Source organism: Phoenix dactylifera, chromosome 12 (assembly GCF_009389715.1).
Source record: "Phoenix dactylifera cultivar Barhee BC4 chromosome 12, palm_55x_up_171113_PBpolish2nd_filt_p, whole genome shotgun sequence".
Taxonomy (NCBI): Eukaryota; Viridiplantae; Streptophyta; class Magnoliopsida; order Arecales; family Arecaceae; genus Phoenix; species Phoenix dactylifera.
The window spans coordinates 3,061,091-3,088,768 of record NC_052403.1 but is presented as its reverse complement, the minus strand read 5'-3'; the positions used below and the strand labels follow the sequence as shown (position 1 = coordinate 3,088,768).

The 27,678-nt window shown below is 38.7% G+C and overlaps 3 protein-coding genes across 3 annotated transcripts; 1 reads left to right on the top strand and 2 right to left on the bottom strand.

The window, feature by feature from the left end:
* On the bottom strand, positions 1–7,421 carry LOC103705032 (pentatricopeptide repeat-containing protein At1g80270, mitochondrial-like). The gene is made up of 3 exons (XM_008788614.3): positions 7,231–7,421; positions 5,575–6,172; positions 1–1,356 (listed from the first exon to the last, which is right to left on the bottom strand). Exons 1-3 carry the CDS (start codon positions 7,263–7,265, stop codon positions 109–111), a joined length of 1,881 nt encoding a protein of 626 aa, XP_008786836.2. The 5' UTR covers positions 7,266–7,421; the 3' UTR covers positions 1–108.
* Positions 7,422–13,881: 6,460 nt separating this feature from the next.
* LOC103705040 (heat stress transcription factor B-4b-like) lies at positions 13,882–15,809 on the top strand. Its single transcript, XM_008788630.2, has 2 exons — positions 13,882–14,217; positions 14,965–15,809. The coding sequence occupies exons 1-2, from the start codon at positions 13,969–13,971 to the stop codon at positions 15,553–15,555; spliced, it is 840 nt and encodes a 279-aa protein (XP_008786852.1). The 5' UTR covers positions 13,882–13,968; the 3' UTR covers positions 15,556–15,809.
* A 5,522-nt stretch (positions 15,810–21,331) lies between these two features.
* LOC103705041 (dual specificity protein phosphatase 12-like) lies at positions 21,332–27,321 on the bottom strand. The gene is made up of 6 exons (XM_008788631.3): positions 26,604–27,321; positions 25,383–25,435; positions 25,198–25,262; positions 25,033–25,111; positions 21,992–22,291; positions 21,332–21,874 (listed from the first exon to the last, which is right to left on the bottom strand). The coding sequence occupies exons 1-6, from the start codon at positions 27,011–27,013 to the stop codon at positions 21,720–21,722; spliced, it is 1,062 nt and encodes a 353-aa protein (XP_008786853.2). The 5' UTR covers positions 27,014–27,321; the 3' UTR covers positions 21,332–21,719.
* Between the last annotated feature and the right edge of the window lie 357 nt (positions 27,322–27,678).

Sequence of the window (27,678 nt, the reverse complement as noted above, 5' to 3'; positions counted from 1 at the left end):
GCAGACCACATTAAAATGATTTTTTTACATTGCAAAAATAAGTGATACTCGAGAGAAAATAAGACATCATTATAAACGATGACATCTGCCTGAATAACACAATGTTTCTCAATCAAGTAGTTCTGAAATATGCGTCTTTCTAAAAGCATCAACAGCTTCCAATTGTGCTGCCACCTGCTTGTTGGGGAACACATTATCAGCTTTCATCCTCTCCCGAAACCCGTAAGCCGGAGTTTTGCCATTTATGTAGGCCTCAAGCAACAACTTATACTGTGTCATCCTCATGGTGTACCCACTCTGTTTCAACCTGTGAAATATCTTCTCAGCATTATGGATGTTGCCCCTCTTTGAGTACTCGTCCAAGACAGCCATGTACGAGCTATAGAGAGGCCTAATCAGATTCTGTTGAGCTGCCTTCTGTAATATTGAGTCAGCTTTCTCCACCTCGCCGGCCTCCACGTAAAGCTTCACAAGTGCATCCCATGTTAAAGGTCCAATCCTGCACCCAGCATCCGACATCCTCTTGGCCAGTTCCTTACCCTTGGACAAAAGTTTATGGTCTGCATAAACCTTCAGTAAAGCATTGTAATATTTTGAAGAGAGATTCTTCCATGTCTTCAACATGTTCTCGAAGACTTCCTCAGCATCTTCCACATGCCCTAGCTTCCCCCAAGCTTCAACGGCAGCTAAGCACTCCTCAAGGCGGGGATTAGCCTCGCAAACTTTCCAGATCCTCCCCACATCTTCTGCTTTGCCCAGAGCAGCATACAGAGGAAGAAGAACTTTGCAGGCATTGCGGTTCTCTTTAATGTCATCACCCTCCATCTCCTTCAGGGTTGCTTCTGCTTTCTCGTTCAACCCCCCAAAGATATAGTGCTTAGCAATCATAGCTTGGGTTGCTAAATCAAGCTCCACTCCTTCAGCCTTCATCTTCTCCACAATTTGTTCCATACCTGTTATGTCATTTGTGCGGCCTTTTGTGTCTATCAAGAGTCTGTATGTGAAGGAAGATGGTTTGATATTTTCCTTTTCCATCATCATAAGAACATCAACCATCTTCTTCCGGTCAACTCTTTTATATAGCAAGAGTAGTTGGTTGCAAGAGAATGTAGTAATTGGCAAACCATGGTCTCTTATTTTGTTGAAAACTTCCTCAGATTTCTTGATATTCCCCGTAGACACATAATTGGCTAGAAGAGTTCTGTATATAATCTCACCACTGAAGGATTCTGGAATCATGTTAATGTACTTTTCAGCTTTTTGAAGACCATGTACTTTAGCAACCAAATCTAGACGTGAAGCATAATCTCGCTCTACAAAATCGAGACGCTTACTTGCTTCCAGCCACTCCAAGAACTGCAAAATAATGTGAAAAGGGTTTGTTTTAAGCTAAAAGTGATAATAGGCAGTTGACCGATAAACGACAAATATTATGCTGCATGTCTATAACATTGAACTATATAAACTGTAGAAAGACATTGTACATGATAATTTCCAATGTCGGATTACAGGATTAATGAAGATAGGTAGGTAGTCATAATTTAAGAAATTGGTAGCTCAGCGGTTCAATGATACATACTCCCAATATACTTGACAATGCCTGAAATTTTGGATACATAAAAAGCTAAGGGCCTCATCGGCGTTGTTGTTGTTGTTGTCTTTTTGTTTCTCCCCATATTAGTGAAATATCACATGGAAATTGATGTTGAAAAGAAGATTTGCACAAAACTTCTGCTATTTCTTGCTTTTATTCTCACTTTCTCATCTGAAAGCAATATATCTTTGCTTCCAAAAGCTCTAAAGATTCTACAAATAGTTTCAAAAATAAAACTTTTTGATCTAATTTATTTCTCTTCTTGGGTTTTTGAAAACAAAAGCCAAGCAAACAGGCGTTAAATTTACAGATAATTATTTGTAACCTCATCGAAATCTCAAATAGTTCCAGCAATGTTTCCAAGAGCCAGGATCTTGGTTATCCCAAGAGGTGGCTGAGACTGAACCTAGATCTTGGTTTATCTCAGCCGATACAGAAGGTATGAAAATTTGGAAGAAACTGAGACTTTCAACGGTCTCAGCCAATAATTTTTAGGACTGACATATCAAAATCTTAGCCAGTATGGTAAATCGAAGATTAGCAATTATATCAAGGCATTGATTTTGAAATTTATAAGTTAAAGATCTATTAAGGAAGTAAAAAGGTCATTGAGATATTCGGATTCATCAGTTTATATTGGCCCATTGGACGAGGTGCCAGATATCAATGCAAACCAAAATCTTGGCCAAGATGAAAACCTTGAGTTCAAGAAGAGGACTTTGGTTAAATCCAATAAATAGCTAAAAGCAAACATAACTATAATCAACTCTTAAAGGAGAGGAAGGGAAATAAGAAATGGTGTCGGAACAAGATCTAATGATGGGATCATAAATTACATGTTGACCAGAGCTCAAAGTGGTAGATGCAATAGCAGTTGAGGGAAAATGTGGTATTGGGAAGGTTTGATGCCATGAATTATCCATCCATGGTTTGAAAAAGCAAATTGAACATTTACTTTATCTGCTTTAAGTTATGTGCTATCCTCATTCCTCATAAAACAGGCAGAGGGCCACACTCCCTAATGTAATGGAATATGCATACACATAAGCAGCCACCTTTATCCAATCAATCAAGAATCAATTTCCTATGGTCAATTTCATGTTGTGAATGTAACTAAAAACCTGCTCCAAATCTGACATCAAGCCTCCTAAACAAAAATGTTCTAACTGAGATCAGTGGGCAGATAGGAGGGATCAGCTTGATGTAAATTGTGCATGATCAATAGTCCAGGCCAAATGGAGGCTAGGAAGCCTATCTTTGATATATGCTTCTAAGTAATTGTACACTTATAGATGATAAAAAGATGGTGCAAGATAACATAAAAGCAATCTAAAAAACTTGAAAAGAATATATATAAATGTGAAAATACAAGATGAAAGCTGCAATCAAAAGAAAAATGATAACAGTATACTAAAACAATAACAATGACTATAACATAAATGTGTGCGTGCGTGCATGCGTGTAGTGTATATATATATATATGTATGTGTATATATATATCTATCCATGTGTATGTATCTGCCCTTCTCACCATAGAAATCACACCAATGATGACTTGCGAGTAAAAGAAATGGTTCCAATTAAAAAAGTTATAACAAAACGATAGCGCTTCCTTTCCTACACTGGATGATAAAAATTGAAATAAACCCAGGGAAAAAACTTAAAATCCCCTGCAATATGCCATCTGCAGTTATATCATTCCTGATTATGTTTAAAGCTTATCACATCAAAAACTTTTCTGAAAATAAAAATTATAGACCACAAAGTAGAGAATGATGGATGTTATTATTGAGGTTCAGCATATCTCAGAAGTACAGATGATGCAAGGCAAGACAAAGGGCTTGGATTGTGCCCACTGTAGACCCTAAATAGGACCAGAAATTATAATTACAAGCCTCCTGCTTGCTATTTAAACTAAACAACCCACTTAGGACAATATTATCATTTGTCAAAAATCTCACAATTAGATGTCAAAAAAAATGAAATGCTTCAAATTAGGTTTTGTAGTTGGACTAACAGAAAAGTTGCAGTGCTTGCTTGAATGATAGCAGCAATATTGTCAAAGGTGCTCCTAGCACTTGCCTAGGCACGTAGGCGAGGTGAGGAAGCCCTTGTGTGCCTCGACAGTCCCCAAGCGAACTGAGTTCACCAAGGCAATGCCTAGGTGAGCGCCTGGGACAAAGTTAGAGGTGTTCGAGCAAGCACCTCTTCTATGTCCAACATTATTTTAATGTTCCTTTTTTGCCCATTATTTTAGAGCTTTGTTAGCTTTACCTTGAGCATTATTTTGTTCTTTGGAGTTCTTATAGATAAAGGGCCACTCTAGGATATTCAGTGATTTACCTTTTTTAGATTATGTTTTGTTTAGGAGCATCAGACATGTTTTGGGACATGGCGTTTTGCAATCATGTTTAATTTTGAAGCTACTAAAGGATATCTGGTAGTTTCTTTTTGCTAACTTTTGTTTAAAAACATGATATGGGAAGTGGTATTTCAACGTGATCTTTTGAAAGATGTGAAACATGATATCTGATGTACAAAACAATTATGATTTTTGATATTGAAACTTGAATAACCAATCTTTATAGTTTTTACATACATAAAGTATTTATTTCTATTATATTTATCGAACTTTGCCAAACTAGCGCCTTGCTTCCTATAAAGAGCACCTTTCTAGTGCCTTGCGCCTCAGGCAATATGAGGGTCCTATTGCCTTAAGGGCACCTTTTGCTCTTGACCACCTTGGTAGCAGTCCTATTGATGTCAAGCAAGTTTTCCCCTTTCCTTTACATTGAACTTGTTGCAAAATGCCACAAGACAAACCTTCAAGCACACAACATATATTTAACGAAAATATCTGCACAAGTTACTTGAGAGATGAGAATGAGATATTGAAAACGATCATTTTGGAGTATGTCATTTTCATGCAAATCTTATTTGATAATCCTTTTGTTTATGCCAATTTTTTTTTGACCTTCCTGCTGAAACAAATCCAAGATATTACTCAGTCAATTTAAACCTAATTGCATAAGCCAAACCAGATTTATTTAAATTAAAATACTTTGCTAAAAAATTAGAAAAGGAAGTGGGCCTCTACAAAAAATTTACATTGGGACTTAGGAAGATGAAGGTTACAAAGTATCACTACCAAACCACTTCTATTTCACCCATGGATGATTTTTCAGTGAACTCAGCAGATCATGTATTTTATTAATGGCCAAGGTACAGAGTAAAGTGGTCTGTCCGGTTTTTAAAGAAAAATATTAAGCTTGTGGGAAAATAGGAAAAGAAGTATGATAGGTGGAAAAAGTAGAAAGAGACAGGTGCTTCCACCAGCAAATCATGGTGGTCTAATGGTGAAAATGATAGACAGAGTTTCAAAAGGCGGAAAATAATAGTTATGTTGATAAGGCATGGTGTTTGATCTCTGATGAAGAGTTGAAGTAGAGAGATCCTACCATCTATTTAGGGCAAGGAGTCTGATCTATAAGGCTTAGCATATGAAAGTTTCTTCTCATCCTTAGACAAGGAAGCAGGAAGGAGGAAGAGCTAAGAGAGTGTTAATTTCTTTTCTCATTCATTTCTTAAGCTCTCTCATCTGAGTTCAAGAAATGCAGCAGCATACTGTTTTCCTATTTATGCAAGTTTCTTTTTCTCACTTGTAATTTTTGTTTCCAACTGTCTATGCATATATGGATGAAATAAAAATATTTATCATGCTTCCAGCAAAGAATTTAGTAGTTATTATATAACTCCTTTCAGGTCCTTGTTGAGCAAACAAGCATCATATAACAGTGTTATTATTTGATGCCAAACATAGCAGCAAAAAACACTTGAAGTAATACACAATGACATGTAGAATTAAATTAGAAGAACCAGCTAGCACGATCACAGATAATTCTCATGCAGTGCAGTAATCACGTACTTAACATGTCTAAAATCATGCATATCAGAATCTTAGCTAAGAAATAATCGAGCACCTGCAAGGCCTTTCCATAGAACCTCCTTTTCCGAAGATTCTGCACGATCATGGAAATCTCATCCCGTCCCAATGAATTACCTGCTTCCACCCATTTATTAAGAGCATCATTAAAAGACTGTCGTGGAGCATCCATTACAACCTTGAAAAATGGAGATGCCACGCTTGTTCTTCTGGGTTCCTTTTCACCATTTGATTGTGATTTGCTATCTGACAAACGAAGGGAGCAATCACCAACTTCCGCTGAATCTACTTTCGACTCATCTCCGGAGATCTCTCGTTCAGAGACAAACTCATCATTATCCTCCTTGTCTACAATAGTACCAATTTTATCAGTTTCCGGGGGTGAATCTAGATCAGAAAAACCATCGTCCACCTCACTGTCACTGGTCGTGGCTCCAGCCTGCGAAGAGAGGTTTCTGATCCCGAGAGAAGGCATTGCAGAAAGAGATGGTCCATGAGGAAAGAAATTTGGTAAAACAAAGGCAGCAGTATTTCCATATAACTCATAATCCCAATGTTCATGCTTCAAGTTACCACACTGTGTATCCAACTTAGAACAAAAGGCTTGAGCAACTGCACCATGGGGAATATGGTACCTGAAAATATTAAGGAGAGTTTCATTGGAAAAAAAATTAAAAAGAGTATAACATAAGCTTCAATAAGATGAACCGGCACACAACTGTTGTACCATGCAAAACAATCGGAACTATATTTAAAGCAATCAAGTGTGCAACCATGGGTTTCCACAAACCAGATAAAAATAAATGCAAGAAGGAAGTTAGGAACAGCAATCAAAGTGATTGTCATTTTAAGATAGACTATGAGAGAATGGCAGGAGGTGATTCAGTTTTACAAAGATGGACTTGATACAAATCTACTAATCCCTGCTCTTTAGTTCTTAGCATGAGATAAAGCAATAGGATTTAGGCACATGCACACTAATATGTAGTCATTAGTGCTCCCTCACAATGAAATCCATTAGTAAACAGCCACGCCAGGAAGGCATCACTTTTGTCTGGTCGGTAATATGCACAGTAGGCATCAAGCAAATTCTCATTTTAGAATACTAATATCTTGATCATGTTACAAATGATCTTCAAATAAAGAAAATAGGGGGCAAAATGAAATGATATGGAAAAAAATCAAATAAAATTCAGTTGGCCCCATCATATCACTTATTCTATAAGCCACACACATAGCAAATTTGTTTTTTTTTTTTTTAATAACGATCGGATACAACATAAGGAACCAAAATTATATCTCATGAATCCGATATGCTATTCTTGCCTCTGCCTAATCACATAAGACCAAAGGAAGAGGAGTATAATTACAAAAGAATGATTAAAAGACTGTGCTACACTTCAAGAAAATGTAAAAACCACCCACTGAAAAATCAAGAATATAAATTTAGCCTGTAATGAGAAACAAAAACAATTTGAACACAAAACTCAATAGAGGTAGAACCCAAACGCACGCACCAACGCGGCTCCTAATAGAGTTAAGAAATTAATGATCAAATGCGTGGAAGAAAATATCCCAAGATCCAGTTCTTAGTTCAACAACATCACCAAAAAAGATTCAAAAGGGCTTCTTTTGGAATAATGTTCTGAAGAGAGAGCAGCAGAAAGGAGAAATGGCAAGGGGAGAGGATCACCTCAAAGGGTTTGAAGCTCTTCGAAGCGCCCACATCGAACTCCTCCTATTAGAGACCCTAATTCGGACACTCGGTAAGCGGAATCCTGAAACCTCCTAAAACCCTAAACCCCTTTTTGTTTGGTAAAAAACCGCGGACACTTATCGTCGCAGAGAGCGGGAGGGGAGCAACGCTATCGTAGAAACGCCACGGCCGCCGAGCATATTGGAACCATGGTAGCGTTGCAGAGAAGGCGTTTCCAAGAGGCGAAGCACGACAATGTGGGCAAATGTGAAGCCATGTTGTATTGGGTTAGGCGTAACTCGAAATTGACTCGCTAAACTCGTTCATCGGTTAAATTGAACACGTCCAATGAAAGTTTAAAAAAGAAATAAATATTTAATTATATTTATATAAATTGTAAAGAGAGAGTGAGATCTTTCACGTATCTTTTTTTGTACTCTCATCCTTAAAACAAAGTAATTGGAATCTAATTATTTTTTAAAAAGTATAATTTTGAATTTTAAGTAGTTGGACTTATTAAAACATTAATTAGTTATGCATTGTATGAGAGGTGAAAAGGTATTTTTGGAGGAAAAAATCATAGGTGAGATTAGAAATTTAGAATAGAGCATTCTTCTTACTTAAAATGTATTAATATCATATAAAATACTCACAAATTATGTCTTTAACATCTTATCTATTGCTCAAAATAAGATCATGTCCAAAGTCATTCCCTAGTCTTGGATGAGTAACATTACGAAGAGCTAGTTGATATACAGAAGAAAATTTCATTTAGCCATATAACTTAAGGGATGAGCATTCTCGGGTGCTAGCCATGATGAGCCCAAGCAACAACTGACAGCATGAAGCATGCTCCATTCCGAATTATCTAAGTAACCTACCATAATCCAATTAATCCGACCCGATCCCCCCCCCCCCCAACCTAACCCAACCCAAATTTAGTTTACTATAGAATTGAATTGGATTGGAGAAATCTTTGTTGAAGGTCAGATAGGGATGGAGTCGGAAGATACAAATGTTGCATGCGTTAGGTCTCGCCATTAACCTGACCGGACCACTCGAATTGCAGCAGTCATGAGCTTGAGTTGGCTGTGCTCGCAATAGCTGATCAAAAAGCGAACTTTGACCTTGAAACATTTTCACTTTTCCATTTTTCGTTTTGTTTTTTGGGCTTTCGCCACAGCCCAGTTCATTGCATCAACTAAGGTAGCTTAATATAGCAATGTGACCATGTCTTTATTTGTTTGGAGACGTGGCTACTGACGCCACATTGGCTAAAGAAGCCTGGACCTCGTTCTTATAGAGGTTCAAGTGGGCAGGGACATCAATCGGATTCGTTAGGCTTGATGGGCTCAAGCTTGGCCCATGATTGTTCCAGTGTAGGAAAAAGTAATAAAACATATTGGCTAAAACCATTTCCGTCATTCTAACTCGAACGACACATACAATAAAAGGGTGGTTCTATATACACCCCCCCTATTGCTCAGGACACCCCCCAAAAATTAAAAAAAAATTAAATACTCTCTACACCCCCCCCCCCCATTTGCTAAGGACACCCCTAAAAAATTAAAAATTCCTAAATTACCCCCACCCTCCCCACCCCTTCACCTAAATTGCTCTCTACACCCCCGCTCTTCCCCTCCAAAACACCTCGCCAATGCCCAAAACCCCCCCGTTCCCCCTTCTCCCTCTCGTCGCCGGCATTCTCCCGATCTCCGACCACCTCGCCGGCTTCTCCCGGAACCACCTCGCCGGCTTCTCCCGAAATTTTTTTTTTTCACGGTTCGTGCTCCGTTCGGCACTGGATCGCCGAACAAAAGGCTTCTGTTCGGCTGAACAGTGCCGGACAGAAGCCTTCTGTTCGGCACTGTGCAGCCGAACAGATCTGTTCGGTTGAGGGTTGCCGAACAGAAGGCTTCTGTTCGGCACTGTTCAGCCGAACAGAAGCCTTTTGTTCGGCGATCCAGTGCCGAACGGAGCACGAACCGTGAAAAAAAAAAATTTCGGGAGAAGCCGGCGAGGTGGTTCCGGAAGAAGCCGGCGAGGTGGTCGGAGATCGGGAGAATGCCGGCGACGAGAGGGAGAAGGGGGAACGGGGGAGGAGGGGTTTAAGGGGGGTTTGAGGGGTGTTTTTTTTTTTTCTTTTCAAAACGAAACGGAGGAGGAGGAAGGGGGGGGTGTATGAGAAAATTTCAAGGGCAATATGGTAATTACACTAAAGGTTAGTTTGGGTATTTTTTTTTTGGTTTTTGGGGGGTGTCCTGAGCAATAGGGGGGGTGTATATAGAACTACCCACAATAAAATGTGTGAGAAGTTAGATGGCCAACGTACATCCAAGTAAGGTTCGCAATACACAAGAAGAGAAATTACTCTAACTGCTAATTTGAGTGGGAACGTGAAAGCAAAATCTTAAATATATGCAACTGCTAAATTATATGATATTAATGGTTTTCCAACATTTGTCCCTAGAGAAGCAAGTGTGGATTAGCTTGAGTGGTGTTGGTGATCCACAAGGATCTTCAGACTCGATATGAATTATTTTGGCTACTACGAGCAGGGTAGGATCTAGGAGTGAGATCAGTCATATTAGGAAGTTGAGTCGCAAGTCAAAATTCAGAAATCATAACTTGATCATACGACGACTAATGAAGATAATCTTTTTTTAAAAAAAAAAATTGGATAATTTTTTAAGATCTATGACGTAATGCTACGCCGTTTAAGAGGCGGCGCTCTTAGCGATCGGACTCAGCTTGAAATAGGCTAGTTAGATCGAAAGTTTTCTTTTGAGATAAAACTTTGACTAGAGTTGGCTCTAAAAAGAATCAGGTGGAGCGAGAGAAGGCAGAGTTGACGTAAAAGTCAAGATCTACCTTCTTAAGAATTTTAACTTTTTTTATAATATTTTTACTAGTGATGTCTAGTTTAGGAAAGAGAGTTCTGTAAAATTAGGACTTAGGAGAAGAAAATCTGATTTTAATCATCAATGAAAGAAAATAGAACTTAAGCTCTACTTTCGTAATTCTTTCATCTTTTTCTTTTCTTTAAAATGTTCGAGTTAAGCAAGTTGAGAAAAATCTTTCTTCTTCCCAATCGGATCGGTTGCATCTAGAATTATATTAAATGAAACAAATATCACTTTAGCCTGTTTATTTTATGTTAATCCAACAAATGATAGAACAATAACTGGCTTATTTTGAGGACAAGGTGGATGTTACAAAAAGATGGGAAAGCAACTTTTTCTATTTAATCCTAGCAGCTATTCCAGTCCATAAAGTATGGTAGTTTATTTGTACATTGGCTTAGAAGCAAGTTAACTCTGGGTTATTTGTTCCAAAACCAAATGCATTGAGATCTCTCAAACCTACTTGGATCCATCACTTGTTGGTATTCGGGTTCCAGTGCTAAGGGCCCATAGTTGTAAAGGTGTTCGCCTGATCAAAAGAATTCTGTAAAAATATATTCTTTTTCTTTCCATCATTGCAGAAACATGACTAGAAATTGAGGAGAGTGGGACCAACCACTAGAGTGAAGCGCGATTGCTCGTACATAATGTTTTATGAGTCACAAGATTGAAGATTCTTCATCAGTATCTCAAAGATATGGAAGATTATGATTTGATGAACGCATTATAAGATTGGCATCCAAATTTCCACTCCGACAATACTGGTTATATTGATGGGATAGGAGATGTTATTTTGAACCAAGAATACACCAATTACCATGGTCTAAGAGATATAAGCTCAGAATCCCGCATACAGATAGATTAAAAAAATAGTAAAGGAAAATAAATGTGTTTGGCCAAAAACAAGTTTTATACATACATGTATGTATGTATATACACCATTAAGAGATGACCAACCATCAAAAAAAAGTAGTTCACGAGCGCATGCTATGTCATACACTGCATGCATCGTTTATTAAGAGATGAACCCTGAACTCACTCGAGGTACACTCGTGCATGCACCCGTTTGGACTCATGCGACCACAACCCACTTCATTGAACTGGAAATATACCTGCGAACACATGCAGTACTACATGCATGGTCCATTCCAGGGGCATCCATGCCCCATGTCCTACTACCATCAATGTCCATTTCCACATGCATGTGTGGGGTTAGGGGGGAGGCATGTTGGGGGGATAGAAAGCCATGGTAAATTCTTCTTTACATCACCTTTATGTTCACAGACTTTAATCAGTTTCCTCTTAATGCTCTGAGAACCACTGACCCACCTTGCTGCCATATTCCTGGGGGAAAAGAAGATGTTCCCTGTAAAGCTTTCTTTGTCAAGCTAGCTCTCATCTTTGGAGTGTCTTTTCCCCTTTTCCTTTTCCAATATATAAAAGCTCTTACGAGGGAAAAGAAATGGACTTTCTGCCAGGGCTAACATGCCCTTGATATATGGTCTTGGCATCCTTTAAGCTCTCCTCTGGAGCAAGGCCAGGGATAAGTTTGAACATGCCATTAAATTGGGACGACCCACTTCTCTCCTCAGAGGGAAGGTACGTACTGATCATTAGTGTCTAATTTTTAGCTTAAGCTCATTTTGAGTTTGTTGCAATAAGCTGAAATGTGGTCTAATTAACTTTCTGCCATGAGACTACGTACCGGAGAACAGCCCATTGTATGACATCATACAAAAATCCAAGTTGGTGTATGAAAGCTAGATCCTTCCCTTTAATGATTTGGCTTGAGTGAACTTCTAAGGGTTGAAACCCTTTTGGACTACTCTAGTTGTCCTTGGATTAATCCAACCCTATCCTCATATGCATGCATGAGCATGCTTTGCTTTAACCATGGTGACATGTACGTATGCAACTAGATTTGTGCAGAGTAGAGAGAAGGTGTGGGCCAAAGCGAGACAAGATAATGTGCTTGTAATCTCTCTCTCGAACTTTATTTATAATTCATTTCTTTGGCAGTCAAAGAGGGATCTAGACCTGACTTTCCTAAGCACTGGGTCATATGTGGATAGAGAAAGGTCAGGTGATGTATGCATGCCATGTATAACCAAGTTGTCATATGTGGAATAGAATCTTCCACAACATTCAAATTCTGTGAATAATTCGCAGTGGGCAGCACTGCCTTCTTTGCGCTATTTATATTTTATTGCCTTTTCTCCTTTTCCTTCCAACAAGAAACTAAGGTAAGTGAACCCCCTTCTCTCTCTCTCTCTCTCTCTCTCTCCCCCTCCCTCCCCCACCCCTCCTCTCTCTTGTGCCATATGGATACAAGCCAAAGGCTTACCTGTTCATCTGAATTTATGAGACGATATAACTTGCGTCTTTTGGTATCTGGGAACCATGCTGAAACCCAAGCCAGCCTCATGACTGCCTTACTATGGATGTATACTTTGTTATATACTTTGACCAAACTAACTGAAGCTTGGAAGATAACAGAGAAAGAGAAAGGGAAGGAAAGGGACATGGACCATAGCTCTCCTTTTGAGAGAGAGCTCATCTTTCACCACACCATATTCTGGTGTGGCTATGTTCTCAAAGATATACATATATATTAGAAAAACTTGCCTATATGGACTGGTAAACTGTGCAGGACTTGCACCAAATCTCCCTGATCCCAAGTGCCATCTCTCACGAGAAAAGTTAGGAATGTCTGTTTTATGTTTGAAACTTTATTTATGTGTGGAAGGAGCAGCTTTGAGTCCCACCATGCAGCAGGCCAATGGCAGAAACGGGGCAATAGAAAAAAAAAAAAAAAAAAAAAAAATCTTTCACCAAAAGTGCATGCTTGCAGAGGATAATTAAATTATTCTCTCCACTAAACACCTTTCCCATACCATCTAAGTCACGGACATGCCTTGGAACTACAAAAGATACTATTAAGTATTAAAACTATAAAGTACTAGAGAAACAATATGTACAGGGAAGGATGTTTATGTAAATGTCAAATTGTCGGTACTCCTTAACTACTTCCATATATACTGCTATTATTTTTTGCACCTAGCTTTGAACAAGCATTAGAAAACATTTGAACTTTGAAATGACCTTATGTTACTAACAACTCTAATCTTATTCACATGAAAATGGCTCTTATCGAGCTAGTAAAATATTTGGTAGTTGTAAATTGATCTGAGATCGGACCTCATCTTCACTGGATTTTAGAGGACTAGAAGGAAGATATAGGATTATTTAGGGGACGCCTGTTCCTTGTTATATATATAGTCCATTGCCCGCAGATCTAAGTTCATGCAGACAAGGAGAGAACTCTATACGGTGACTCAAATAGAGAATATGTTTGTCTTATGCCTATTTAACACTACACTTGTTGAGAGTTAAAAAAATTATAGGCCTATTTATTTGTACGGCGACAAAATGAGCCAACACCAATAATAAGCACAAATATTAAAAGCCTTTTCTTAGTAATGTAAGAAGATATTTAGCGAAAGCCTTCTTTTTTTCAGCAAACATTTAGTGAAAGCTTTCACGATTTCCCATAAGCTCCCAGCACTGTCAAGTAAATAATTTTAAAATGTTATAAATTATGATCCAGAAAAAAGGTTGTGGCTAGAAAGGTTCCAAATGTTTTCAGATAATGCAGATAAAGAAAATGAACTACTAATTGGCTCTTGTATTAAATGTACATGTAAAAACATTAAATGAAGCATATATGTTAGTCCTGTGATCACAAAAGCCTATGCATATATATAATCATGAGTGAGAGAGAGAGAGAGGGTTTGAGGCAATATTGGGGCTCCGGTTCTCTCTTTGCTTTGCAATGGCTTTCTTGATGGGGAGATGTGGTGAGATGATGGTTTCTGTGGACTCTCACAAGCCAGTTCCAGCACCCTTCCTGACCAAGACCTACCAGCTCGTTGATGATCCTTGCACTGATCACATTGTATCCTGGGGTGAAGAAGAAACCACCTTTGTGGTGTGGAGACCTCCTGAATTTGCAAGGGATCTCCTGCCCAACTACTTCAAGCACAACAACTTCTCAAGCTTTGTAAGGCAGCTTAACACCTATGTAAGCATCTCAAAAACTCTTGATATCTTTTACCTTCAAAAATATCACATTGAATGCTTTTCTTCCATCTGTTTCAGTGGGTTATTTTATTTTCCAGAGTTAGAAATGCTGTCATCTGGCTTTCTTCCCCATGATCCTTCCATGAAGTTCAGTTATCGAGTTCAATGGATATTACTGTCTAGTTTATCAACAAAAACATCGAAATTTTGTATGTTTTTCTGATGTGCAACAGTTCTTAGCTTTCTATATACTGTTATAGTGAGGGATCTTTATTTCTTTCAGCAACTGTCTGATGGAAAAAAATTCTCGTTGTCACCTGCTTTTTATTTTCTCAAAATGTTGTATGAAGTTGGTTCACGATGGACTTGATGAGCATCACCAAGTGACTCGGACGCAATGACTTCATTCCCATCCCTTAATCTTTCTTGAGGTCCCATCACATCATGTTGTGTAATTTTATTTTTGAGAACATCATGTTGTATGATTTCAACAAAGTATTTTGTTTCTCCTCCATAATCTCTCATGTGTCTCTCTGGTCAAGTTACAACTCAACTTGCTTTATTCATTCATGTCAGAATTTCATTGTGTCACACTCTCAAAAAAATCGGTATATCTTATCTTCAATGTTTAAAAAAAAACCATGAGGCTATTAAAAACTTCACATGGGTTATGTGCAACTCCCCAGATATGGTGTACAGAGGAGAGTGAGGGAGAAATTTAATGTCCTTATCTTTTATATACGTCCAGGGATTCAGAAAGATTGTTGCAGATAGGTGGGAGTTCGCAAATGAGTTCTTCAGAAAAGGGGAGAAGCATTTACTCACTGAGATCCACAGAAGGAAAAGCCCTCAAGTTCCTCACCACTACCACCACAACCACCAACACTACCATGAATCGCCACCTCCTTTCCAAGGTCCAGATGAAATGACCAGCTGGATCGAGCCTCCCCTACCGCTCCCCAGTGGTGACGCCGAGTTCCTCTCGGCTCTTTCGGAGGACAATCAGAGACTGAGGAGAAAGAACTCCCTCCTCTTATCAGAGCTCTCACACATGAAGAAGCTATACAATGACATAATCTACTTCATCCAAAACCATGTCACCTCAACACCCCCTGACCGAAGGCTTGTGAACCCAAGGCCTGGTAGACTTATAGAACTCGCTCCTGATGATCAACTTCAGTCTCCTTCAGAGCTCCAAAAAGGATCAAAAAATCGCTTCTCGGCGACCATGCCCGGGGACTCCGACAGCACCGTCAAGCTCTTTGGTGTTTCCATTCATGGCAAGAAGAGATTGCACACTGAGACAGCCTGCGGTGAAAACTCAAATGCAAGTGATTAGAACAATAGGGAGGAATTGTTGGAAGAAAAGGTTTTGTTTGGAAGAATTAAGACTACTGAGACCAACTCCCATCGTGAGGGCGTTCAGTTTGAACTGTTGTTGTAGAAGACCTTATATGCTGTTACGGACTTTGTGCTCCTTGCTCTTCCCTTCTCGTGGAAGTTGATCAGTCTTTTTTTTTTTTAATGATGATTAGAAGTGTAGTGTACTGACATTATATTATATTATTAAGTCCTTCAAATATTTCTTTATCTTTATGAATATCCCTCTCAGACAACTATGCTGAAAGCAGCAGTGCACTGATTCTTCTGGTCTTCTATCAATTATTTGCAGTCCTCCAGCTGAAACGTCAAAGGTTATAGATGATCTGCTATAGATTTGAGATTCCTTTCATCATAGAAGCGTAGAAATCCATCATGGTTGTGATGAGCCCCTTAATAGGTGCTTTGGGCAATCATTCACCCATGTTTCTTTTATCTTTTCTCGCAGAAAGAGGAGAGTGGAGTGGGGAATGGCAGCCGTTAAAGCGTCGGAAAAGGATGGAAAAGTTAAAAAGTTTAAGTAGATGGGATGTACATAGCCTTCGAGTTATTCAAGTATGCTAGCTTTATCATGTAGTAATAATTTATCCACATGGCTGGATTGTTCGAGTCAGAATACACTCAGTCAAAACGTTAGTGTCTTACTATTGGCTTTTGATTCCTTAACTCTGTGTTAAATTTTCTTCCTCAAAGACATCTCAGGTTGGACGACTGCCCCTAACATTTGTCTACTAGCTGCTTAAATCTACTTACATTTAGATGGTAACGTCATTATTTAAGAAGCAACCATTTTTTTTTCTTAAAAAAAAAAAACGATTTCCGGCCTAAGGGCCGAAAGCTCGCTGGGTTCCCTCCGGCGGACAGGCATCTGAGGAAGGCGGCGGAACCGCACCACGACCTCAGTTCCCTGAACCCCAAGGGAGACCGGAGCCACCACCGGCGGACAGGCTTCTGAGGGAGGTTTTCTTGCGGCAAAACCTCACCTCCTCGGTCCCCTGAACCCCGAGGGGAGCCAGACGGGCTCCTCGCTCCGTCAGTCGTTCCGCCGGAAGGCGGTCAATAGTGACAGCGAAGCACTCCGCTTGCCCGAGGCGTTAAGCCACGGCGCGAGGGAATTTTCTGGGTCCATCCCAGAAATCCGGGATATGTTTATTATATATCATTAGTAACTTTTAAGACTTCTATCAAAATAGGTTGTTTAGAGGATTCTAAGTTGGGAAAGCTTTAGGAAGAATTGAGGAGATTTTTAGGGTCAACTTGTTGAAAAATAATATATTTGATAAAATCTTATAAATCTCTTTTATATAGTTTTATTGTTTTATCTTCGATATTTAATTAATGGCTTTCTGCATGCACTAAATAAATAAATAAATACAGTTTTGATGTAATCTGGTTTAAAGCATGCTATGAAAGGCGCTTTCTTCAGAGTAGGGGTGTAAATGGGTCGGATCGGATCGGGTCCTGAGTGACCCCGACTCTATTCGGTTTTTTGTTCGGATTTTAATTTTGGACCCAGATCCGACCCGGTTGAAGATCGGATCGGGTCGGGTCTAAGTCGGGTCCGGGTCCGAGTCGGGTCGAGTTCGGATCCGAATCGGATCCATTTTTTGTGCTTTTGGAAAAAAAATTTAGGCAAACCTAATTTGGCCATATCATAACTATGAGGTGCTAGGTGACTCATGACTTGAAAGATTTGCAATTGACCTCCAATCAGAACAGATGACCCATGACGAACTAAGTCCGTCTACAAGCCAAATTTCATATCACACTATTTTTTATCTATATGACTGATTGGACGGAACTTGGTGTCTCCCAGCTCCCCTCTCAGGAGGGCAAAGAAAATCCCAGACCTTCTTCCAAAATCCAATTCCATTGCAGAAACTGGCACATGATCCATATTCAGTTCAGCGTCCCCTCACTTTCTCCCTTCAAAAGTTAAAAGAAACAAAAACCAAAAAACAGAAGGAAAAAAAAAACCCAGCTACCGAGACACCAGAGCTTTCAACAGTGTAATAGATCGAGAGAAAATTCGAGCTTTTTTTTTTTCCTCTCTCCCTCTCTCTTTCTCTCTCTCTCTTCGGGTCCATTCGGGTCGGGTCGGGTCCGTTCGGTAAACCCAGACCCGGCCCAGAAAATGATTCAGATCCAATTTTTGGACCCGACCCGGATCCGCGGGTCCTAAAATCCAGGTCGGGTCGGGTCTACGCAGGTCGGGTCGAGTCGGGTCGGATCACAGATCAACCCGACCCATTTGCAGCCTTACTTTAGAGTAGAATTCGTCCTGCCCAAGTGTAAATAGTTGATAGTGGCCTACTCTTAAGATACAACGAAACGCTTAGTGATCTCCTTGAAGTACACTCTAACAAAGGAGAATTAGGGTCGAACCCGAATTAGCTAAATTTAGATGTGTTGAAAATCAGCAAATTTGATTGAAGCAATCTTTCAATCTCTTATATGTGGACACAATCCTCTTCTTTAATGCTTATTGGGTGCATTTGAGTTCACTCATTTAGTGCTCTCAATTTTTTTTTCCTAATTTGGAGTTATTCAAATGAAAAGGAGATATTCTGATGGATGAAAAGTACGATCTCTTTTCTATTTATAGATGTGAAAGGGTTAGTATGATTAGATGTTTGAGCATCTTTTTGTTGAATGTATCGCTTCACATAATCTATCCATTCATCTAGGATTGCATCCCTTGGAATCACCATTATATCAGATAGGTCTTTTCATGAGAATGCATGTTTTCATCTACATAAGTTTTCCGAAGAGTCCACTTGCAAAGCATCCCTTCGGAATGTATTATGAGAGAAGAAAGCTTCTTGATACCTCATGAGAAACAATTAGAGATATGTCCGAAAAATTTTTCTAGAATTTTAAGAGAGAAGAGAGATAAAAATAAAAAATTAAATTTTATCTAAGTAGAAAACTAAGTTATTTGGGGATTTAAGATAAGTTTTTATATTTAACTAGATTTATGTTTTGAAAAATATTCAATATAGAATTCTAAAATCTCAAAATTTTAAATTAAATATTTATCAATAAACCAACACAACTATATATCAATTAACTCAAATTTTGTAGAGATTCACACCAAAATAATGGTTTGCCAAACTTTAGGAAAGATAAAGTGCTCACAGTAAAACGAAGAAGGTTAGTAACTTGGTAGGAAAATCTGTATTGTCAGTCATGGATTTGTACTCATGGAAGCATCCAAAAGGAAACAAATAAATAAATAAATAAAGATTAGGGGGAATAAAGAAGACTATATTTGTTTCAAAAATAAATTAAAATTCAATACATAGTCACACCCACTTAGTCATAAAAATTTTGCATTATATGCTTCTATCACAATAAAGGTTGCTTAAAATCGTGATAAATGTGTCCATCATAACGCAGGTTAATCAAGGTTGTGATGATAGTAACTATAATGCTGAAGCACCAAACACATAATATGAAAATCGCCATCTTTTGTTTTCATTCCTTCAAGCCATATGTGGCTCGCCATGCAGAGGTGGATTTCTTAATCTAATAGCAATTACTTCGGAAATATTAAAGCCTAGTAGAATAATCTTGTGCAATCTAGGAAGATTCATAGAACTACAAATTTGGCCAGGCTATATTCACAAAATTCACAAGAATATCTTTCAATTGGGTTGGCCTGAATCGGCTGAGAGAGATCTGATTGACATGTGTTGGGCAAGACCTCATATTCTATAATACTAGAAATTCTGTGTCCAATTCTAACAATCTTGCGGGATTATCTAAAGACACTCTTAATATCATAATATGGGAGTTTCAATTGCAATCTGTCATATATATATATATATATATATATATATATATATGTTTATAATGCTATTATAGCACAAGACCATAACAAAAACAATCTTTTCGAATAAAGCATGCACAGAAAGAGACAATGCTCGGTGTTTGTGTGTGCGCGCTGCCAATGTGATGCCCACACCTTAATGATGCTATAACTACTAAAGTGAATGGAACATTTAATTGATGCACCTAAAAGACAACGTTGTCATTATTAGACATGGGCCTTGGCATCCATCCCCAGTGCCTCTTGTGTCTTGTGGCTGAGTCTGTGGATCATGTCTTGTTCCAATATCAGTGCATGCAATATGGAAGTGTGCCATGGTCCCATCCGGGATCTAGGGTGATATGTCTTCATTCATGCAGCAGGTTAGTCGATGGGCGTCTGTCCTACGATTATAGTAGGTGACTACTGTGGTGACCTGTATAGCATACCAAATCTGGCTACTCTTGGGGCATCTCATTGGGTATTCTTCATTAGGGAGCCCCCACCTCCGAGCTTCCTCAAGGTTAATTTTGACGAATGTGTACTGGATTGCGGTAGCAGGAGAGGAGCAGACTTCATCATTAGGAGTCCAAACTCCAAGGTAATTGCAGCTGATGGTTGCCAAATTTTCAATACGTCTGTCCCAAGCGCGGAGTTAAGGGCTGCCTGGAGTGGCCTAAGGTATGCCTTGAGGACGACTCGGCGACTGTCATTGGTTGGATCCAGCAGAGTGTGGGAGGGGTGGGTGACTACCATCCTTTTCTTAAGGATATTCGGAAGATGGTGAAGGGTGGAATGGCCCTGCAGGCCAAGCATGTGTATCGAGAGGTCAACGAGGCAGCAGATTGGATAGCTTCCTATGTGGCTAATCACTCTGGAGAGACCTTGTGGCTGGAGGAGAGGAGTCTACCCAGTACATTACGGGACTTATTATCTTTTAATTTATTTGTGTGTATTCATACCCGCTATGTATAATACATCCATTTGAGCAAAAAAAAAAAAAAAAAAAGACATGGCTTTGACCATCATAGAACACCCAGTAGCGCATAATACACCCAAAATATATACATGTACGATGCTGCCTATATAAGCTCCTAATGTCTTAGAAATTGAAATGGTGCTGAGAATTGCTCCGTTCCTGATATCTTAACCCAATAAATCGATATATCCCGATCTATTGACCTGTACAAAACCAGTATACAAAATGAGATTCTTTAAGCAATTTATTTTATCTTTATAAAAAAAATTTAAGTTATTAAATATTGGGATTATCGTAGAATCATTATATCATATCTTGATATATAGGCTATTACATTTTTCTTGTTCTTGACAAATTAAAAACTCTCTGACCTACCACCGGGCGGTAGAAATCCAAAATTAAGAACTTTGTTCTAGAAGAAAATTGTTTTTTTTTCACTGCTCACAATAGAATTTCGACATGAGCTAATCTCTATTTGATGCAGATAACCTCCATGGAAGTCAACCTCGCCCGGGCTAGAGTTCAGTTCAGAATTCAGATGAAGATGAAAATACTTTTCCTTTTTTTTTTCCTGTTTAAAGTTTGTGATCTGATATTTTGTACCCTGAGGGAAAAAAAAAGGTATGCCTACAGACCAGCATCACTTGATCTGATATTTCTTTTTAGTTGGTGCATCAGCATGGGCCAGATAGGAAACAGGGTGTGGTCTGTCAGAAATTCTCAGCTAAATCCCATTAGAATTTAATCAGGATCCAACAGCTCGATGGATTACAATACGTTGCCCAAGCGTGATGGGCACTATGGTAAATCAGTAAGCTGCTAAATAATATCCAGAAGGGCCATCATCAAATTGTCATGACTTCTTATTCATTTCTCAAATATATGGCCAGAACCAACGGCATCTGGAATTCCAGGCAATCACACATCCTTAAACAGAGAGCAAAATGCTTTAAACAGGAGTTCACTTATATTAATTCCATCCTCTTCATTTATACAAGGATTCCATTCCGACCCTACAATACATGCATCTCAACATACAGCAAGTCTTATGAACACCCAACTGCAGGTAATCAAAAAATTATGCAGTTTGGTTACAAGAAGAGCAAACTAGAACATTATTTACTTCATGACATAAAATTCTAGTACAAGCTGACACAGTTCCATTAGGGAATACTGAATGAGGAAGAGCAGGGACTTGAATCAATATTCCAGATTCAGTAGTTTGAATTCTTCCATATTATATATTTATGGAGGTAATAAGGGTCTCAGGCTGTTTGCATGCAATAGTTCACATGGAGAGGGGACCCCTTTGCTTTAATCTACCCTCCAAACATTAAACTGTGCTGATATCCACTTTACTCTTATGAATCTGGAAGGCAGGGGTAATCCAGCTTCCACAGCTGCACTGAATGCCTGACCAATTGAAGTACCCGAGGCGTGCATCACAATGGATGCATGAGAGCTTTCCTTCCAGTGCACCCTCTTCAACTGTCACATTTACAAGCAATAAATCCAAGTTGCCCGTGCTTGCTCTACTTCCAGCCAAATATAAATGCAAAAAATTTGGGTAAGTAGAGATTCAGAAAAAGGATCAAATTGCTTTACCTGAGGTCATCCACTTCAAAGGCTCAACAAATAAAGAAGAGCATTCTGGCTCCTGAAACCTGTTGAATGGGTTGCCACTTTTTCTTTTTTGCCACTCGAAGCAAGTCTCACCCTCGCCGGGCACATGGCTAACGACATTGTCTTGCAATGCAACAATTCTGCGGCATTTTTTGCAGCGGTAGACAGTTCTCTTCTTATCTCCCTTGGAGGCTTGCTCAGAAGAGCTGGACTCCACAGCCAAACCAGGGTCAGCTCCAAATATGGAGCCATCTATTTTCTCTCCTTGTTTATAAGAATGACCTAAGAAAAGAGGTTCAACCATCAAACATGGAATTTCCGAGAAACAGGTGATGTTTGTCATCTAGTGGAATCAAGTCCACAAATATTAATATCAAACAAAAAGTCCACGAACACAAAATGACAAAGAAAGTTAGATAATTCCATCACAATCGAATTGTATATGTCGTGCCATGCAGATAAAAGAAAACAATCTCATAGTTGTTGAAAGTGATTCACAAATTATATCTAAATTTTATAGTAATAAAGCTTAACTATAGGAATATAAAGATAATGTCAAATAAATAAAAGGATTTTTTGCATGAATACCCTCCTAAATATTGGATTTTGCATGAATACCCTTCCAAAATTGATATTTGCATGTATATTCTCGTAAAACATTTGTTTTGTCATTCCACCTTTTTTTTTATTTTTGTTTTTGCATATGTACCCATGCTATCTGACGACGTTAAAAAATTAAAGGTTTCAAATTAAAATGATTAAAATACCTTTAATGGACAGACATGCAAATAGATCGCGATTCCGATAGCGGGGAAAGAAGACAAGAACAATAGCGTAATTTTAAATTTTATTTTATTTTTAATTAATATAAATATGATTTTTTTTAACACCGTTAGAACAATCGTTATATTACGAGCATTTGTACAATAACAGAGTTTTACAAGGGTATACATACAAATATCATTTTTGGAAGGGCATTTATGCAAAATCCGATATTTAGAAGGGTATTCATACAAAAAACCCTAAATAAAAAAAAAATTATCATAGGATACTCTACAATTAATAGAGGCCCGAACAAATTCAATAACATAATTACAATATATGATTCGTTCGCTTGAACTTGTTTGTATCTATTTCATTTGTTTCAGGCTCATGCTTGCTACCATGAACAACTTCAAGCCATCCCGACACCTTCTGATAGCACCAAAATTAGGACGAGGAATGTTGTCACTGACGCGAGCATCCTTAAATCTATTGAAGTTTGGTGCCAGATTAATGAGGTAGCGCACTCCAATAAATGTAGTCGACCAATTACTAGTGAATAATAGAAAATAAAATTGCCAAAGCTACATATCCCAATTTTAATGACACCATGAAATGTGCAGGCAACCATATGCATATGAATGGAAAGCCATGATTTTTCTATGGTACATGAATAGCATATCTCAGACAGCCTAATGTATGCCAGGATATTTTTTTTATTGCTTCTTATTTCTTACCATATTTGAGTATTCCTTGAAAAATTTTATGCATTTCTTGTAGCTCCAAAACAAAAAAGGGCTTCTGAAGCATCTGGAATAGTAACTTTTCTATTTTCCATTATAACATAATTAATTTCAACATTAAACTCGAACACCTTTAAAGAGATAACAATATAAAAACAATAATACGAAGATGAGTTAATGATCTGACCTCAATGATGAAGAAGAAAATTGATGATTTTGAAATAAATCTGATTTACAAGGACCAAAGCCTAGGACCCAATTTCCCAATTATCATGTGCTTCCCTCAACATCAGGAAAGAAGCTATAATTATGGGCATGCAGCTGAATGAAGCAAGCTAATTCTTTAACAAATCCTTCATTCTACACTTGATTTTAGTTACCCATATACTTTGTTAGGTTATCCAGAAAAATGTATGGTGCATTAAATAATGCATGTTTCCAAATCCTTCTAGTTATTCATATACTTGGGCATGGGATCTTGAACAAGATACACAATACACATGCTTAAACTAGCATTAATAGCACCTTGAGTAATTGAAGGTTGAGATCATACACTTTTGTCCAGCGCACGTAGCATTTCTCCCTCAATAATCTCATTAACAACTGAAATCCTACATGTCGCAGTTCTGTTTCTGTTGGGTAACCTCCAAGCAGATACTCTCTGCCACCATAGCAATTTATGGATATCCTATGACAACTCTCCTTGCCGTTGATACTGGCAATCTCTTTCAGAAAACTAACCTTTTATCCTACAGATCCTCTAACATAAAAATAGTTTCTATTTATTGAAATGGAAACACTAAGTCTTCATGCTTTCTTGAATAATGGCGATCATGCAACCACAAGAACTCAATGATTTAATATTGTCCTATAAAGGGTCCAAGAGATCAAATGCAAATACCAAGCCCAACCAATCAAGGAGAAAAGGAAAGTATCAAGTCTACAAATGTGAAAGGAAAGAAGATTTTGATTTTTGTTCAACAGCACAAGATACAATCATACAGAAGCAACAGTGCAGCTGTGGACTTATTGCAAATTTATAAGAAAATAAGATTGCAAGAATTGATTTTAACTAGAATGCTTGCAAGCTTTCCAATGAAAATTTTATAACTGTTAAAATTTGTAATGGCCCCATCAGGCAAGTTATGTGAGGTAGAATCAGCAGTCTGGAATGTTATAGGTTCGACTGGTACTATATTTCGGGCGATCTTTGGGTTAAATCTAGAGGATCTAAGCTGGCTGCATAATTTGTAAAACTTTATCATCATTTGTTTTCAGGAATCTTCAACAATTGGTACTTTCTTCTGGAAATTTGAGATCACATATTTTTTTTGAATTTTTTTACATCAAAGTCATGAAAATATGCTAATGCAGAATAAATTTCTCCACATTAAGATATCCACTATAAAGAACTAAACAAATAAAATTAGGAAGCTGATGGAACAACAGAGATATATTCTCATTTGGCATTCGCACTATTTAGACAAAACATCCATCCAGAGTGATATGAAAACTCACCCAATACTTTTAAGCGGAAGCGTTTATAGATGGGGCTTGTGGTATCTACTTGAAAACCCATTTCTTCAAACAATTTTAACTGCAATTATTTGAAGGTAGACAATTAAAATTTCAGTGCAAGACAGCTCTTTATATTATTAATTCAATATCAAAAATTAAGGGAACCTGATCCAGAAAACCATCATTTGGGCAAATAAACTCGCAACTTTCTCGCAAGGATTCAAGTGCATCTGGAACAAAAGAAGAGGTATGACATTACTGAGAGAACTTGATCACTACCAATCCACCTTTTCTGTAAGTCTAGTAATGCTCTATGCAAATAGCTAAACAAACAAAAAAAAAATCCAAACCTTCTAAGGATCTTTGTTCTGTTCTCATGAGATATGCAGTAATGACAGCAGCACTGCAACAAAACACATAATGCCGAAAAAAAGTATGTAAACCAGAGATAGACGAACTGAAACATGATGTAACGGAATAAACAGACACAGTACTAATGAAATAAACATTCAGCATGATCGACCTGAATAACAAGTCCAATATTAGGCTCCAAAAGCAAAAGTGTTAGTACAGCACAAATAATACTCTCAAATGCAAGGTCCAAATAGTTTCATTTCTAATAGCTGCCAAAGGAACACTTTCATTAGCAAACGCTGCATTACATCAAAAGAAAAAAGAACTAAATGGAATCCAATAAGACAAGGAACTCAAAAGTCCACACCATCTATGGACAAAGAAAGCCAAGAATCAAGTTCCCTAAAACTAAAACCAGCACACCAAGAATTAAACTATCTTAAAACAAAAGCACTAACTAACATCCACGGGGTGCTTCTAGGATGATATTACCTCTCACCCTCTGAGCGAGAGGTCGGGAGTTCAATTCCTAGTGGCATCGGCCCACTCTTCAGCCCCTGATGAGCAAAGCCCCAATTCTGCGAGCTTGACTCAGTCTGCCTGGGGGCCTGGGTTCCAGCCTAGGCGGGGTAGGGTCAATACAGGTGAGCAGGTGGGCAACTCAATAAAAAAATGATGAGCATAAACAGTTAACATCATAAGGAGATGTTCATTCCTATCATTCACTTAATGTGTTATTCCAGGTATGTTATCAAAATGAAAGTTTCCTGCTCCTTCCTAGCCATCTAGCAATTGTGGATTCATGTGTTTTTCCATAAGAATAAATCTTAGTCCTCCATGGTGCAATTTCTCAACATGAGTAAGGTGTTTTCCACCATCCGTATAAGCAAACAGCCACAGAGCATCTTCAGCAATATGGTTGCCATTTACCAATTATATTAGTCAGGAAGAAAGAAAGAAAGAAAAAATAAAAACCAATCTTTCGAAGCCTATGGATTACAAAACAACTGATTACCATCCTAGAATCATAAAAAGAGTGGATATTTAAAAAGGGAGACCAAATCAGTTCTAGATCACAAATCTCGACCACACCAAAAGATCTCGAATCCAAAATCGAATTTATACTGCAAAAAGGGCAATACCGGTCAACCCAAATGGCAATATCTAACTCTGATCAAACGATTTCCCCATAAAACTATTCGCGTAAACACCCATACCTTCTCGACACACCGGCAAAGCAATGCACCAGAACCGATCCCTCCTTCCTACTCTCGTCAACGAAATCCAAACAAACATCCAAATAATCCAGCAAATCTTCATCCTCCGTGTCCCTCAGCGGCACCGCCATCCTCACCAGCTTCAGCTCCCGCCCGGCATACTCCAGCGAATACAGCAGCTTGTCCGGCGCCAAGGACTTCTTCGGCAGCGACTCATCCGCCCCAACAAACACTTTCCGGATCTCCTTGGTGGGGATCGAGAGGCCCGGCCGCCAGTCCGAGAAGAAGGAGATCGACGCCGAGCTGAGGAGCGAAAGGACGTGAGTGAACTCTGTACTCGCGCTCTGGAGCACCTCCGCCGCGTCGCTGATGTTGCCGAAGAAGAGCCGGTCCCGAACCAGATGCGGCATCGCCGGACCCTAAAAGTCGCTTTGGTTTGGAGGAATTCTTTCCCTGACCTTGATAATCCCTAATCCGAATACCAGATTTTGGGAAGAAGAGCAGAGATATATAAGCTAAAACTGGGCTTCTCTGCGACAAATGGGGATTTTTTTTGTTTTTCTAACTCTAATTTTGATTCGGAAACGGAAATCTTTACTAGGAAAAATTTTCTTTCCCTTTTTGTTCGGAAATTGGACTGGAGAATCTATTCTCCAAAGTTCTTTGTACAATTAAAAAAAAAAACAGCGTTTTTCCCTTCTTGCTTCCGTGCCGTGAACTAGGGTTTGCTTTTGGGACGCCAGTTATAGGCTCTCGCACGTGTGAATTGACGCCCGGGGGGGGGGGATCAAACGTGCGAGTGGCGTGGGGGCCACGGAGGTTGTGAGAGGTGACATGGCCCTGCGGCCATGGAGTGAATACTTACGTGGCAATTGGGAGCCTTTGATTGGTTGACGGATGGGTGGTGAGGTGTGGTGTGGGCCCAAATGCCGTTACCGAGCGTCATCTTAATCAAAAAAATGCAAAAAAAAAGGAAAAAGAAAATCTTGAAATAGTGATGAAAGATGGCGAGTGATTTGTTATGATTTGGTGTAGGATGGGGGACGGATTTGGTGTTCGATCCGGGATGTGGAAC

Excerpts from the sequence above, each read along its gene's own strand:
- LOC103705032 (XM_008788614.3), bottom strand. The coding sequence starts at position 7,265 with ATGTGGGCGCTTCGAAGAGCTTCAAACCCTTTGAG. Across the intron at positions 6,173-7,230 it reads AGAGCTTCAAACCCTTTGAG|GTACCATATTCCCCATGGTG; the intron begins GTGATCCTCTCC and ends TAATATTTTCAG. Across the intron at positions 1,357-5,574 it reads TCTATGGAAAGGCCTTGCAG|TTCTTGGAGTGGCTGGAAGC; the intron begins GTGCTCGATTAT and ends ATTATTTTGCAG.
- LOC103705040 (XM_008788630.2), top strand. The coding sequence starts at position 13,969 with ATGGCTTTCTTGATGGGGAGATGTGGTGAGATGATGGTTTCTGTGGAC. Across the intron at positions 14,218-14,964 it reads TAAGGCAGCTTAACACCTAT|GGATTCAGAAAGATTGTTGC; the intron begins GTAAGCATCTCA and ends ATATACGTCCAG.
- LOC103705041 (XM_008788631.3), bottom strand. The coding sequence starts at position 27,013 with ATGCCGCATCTGGTTCGGGACCGGCTCTTCTTCGGCAACATCAGCGAC. Across the intron at positions 25,263-25,382 it reads AGAACAAAGATCCTTAGAAG|ATGCACTTGAATCCTTGCGA; the intron begins GTTTGGATTTTT and ends CTTTTGTTCCAG. Across the intron at positions 22,292-25,032 it reads CTTCCGCTTAAAAGTATTGG|GTCATTCTTATAAACAAGGA; the intron begins GTGAGTTTTCAT and ends CTCTTTTCTTAG.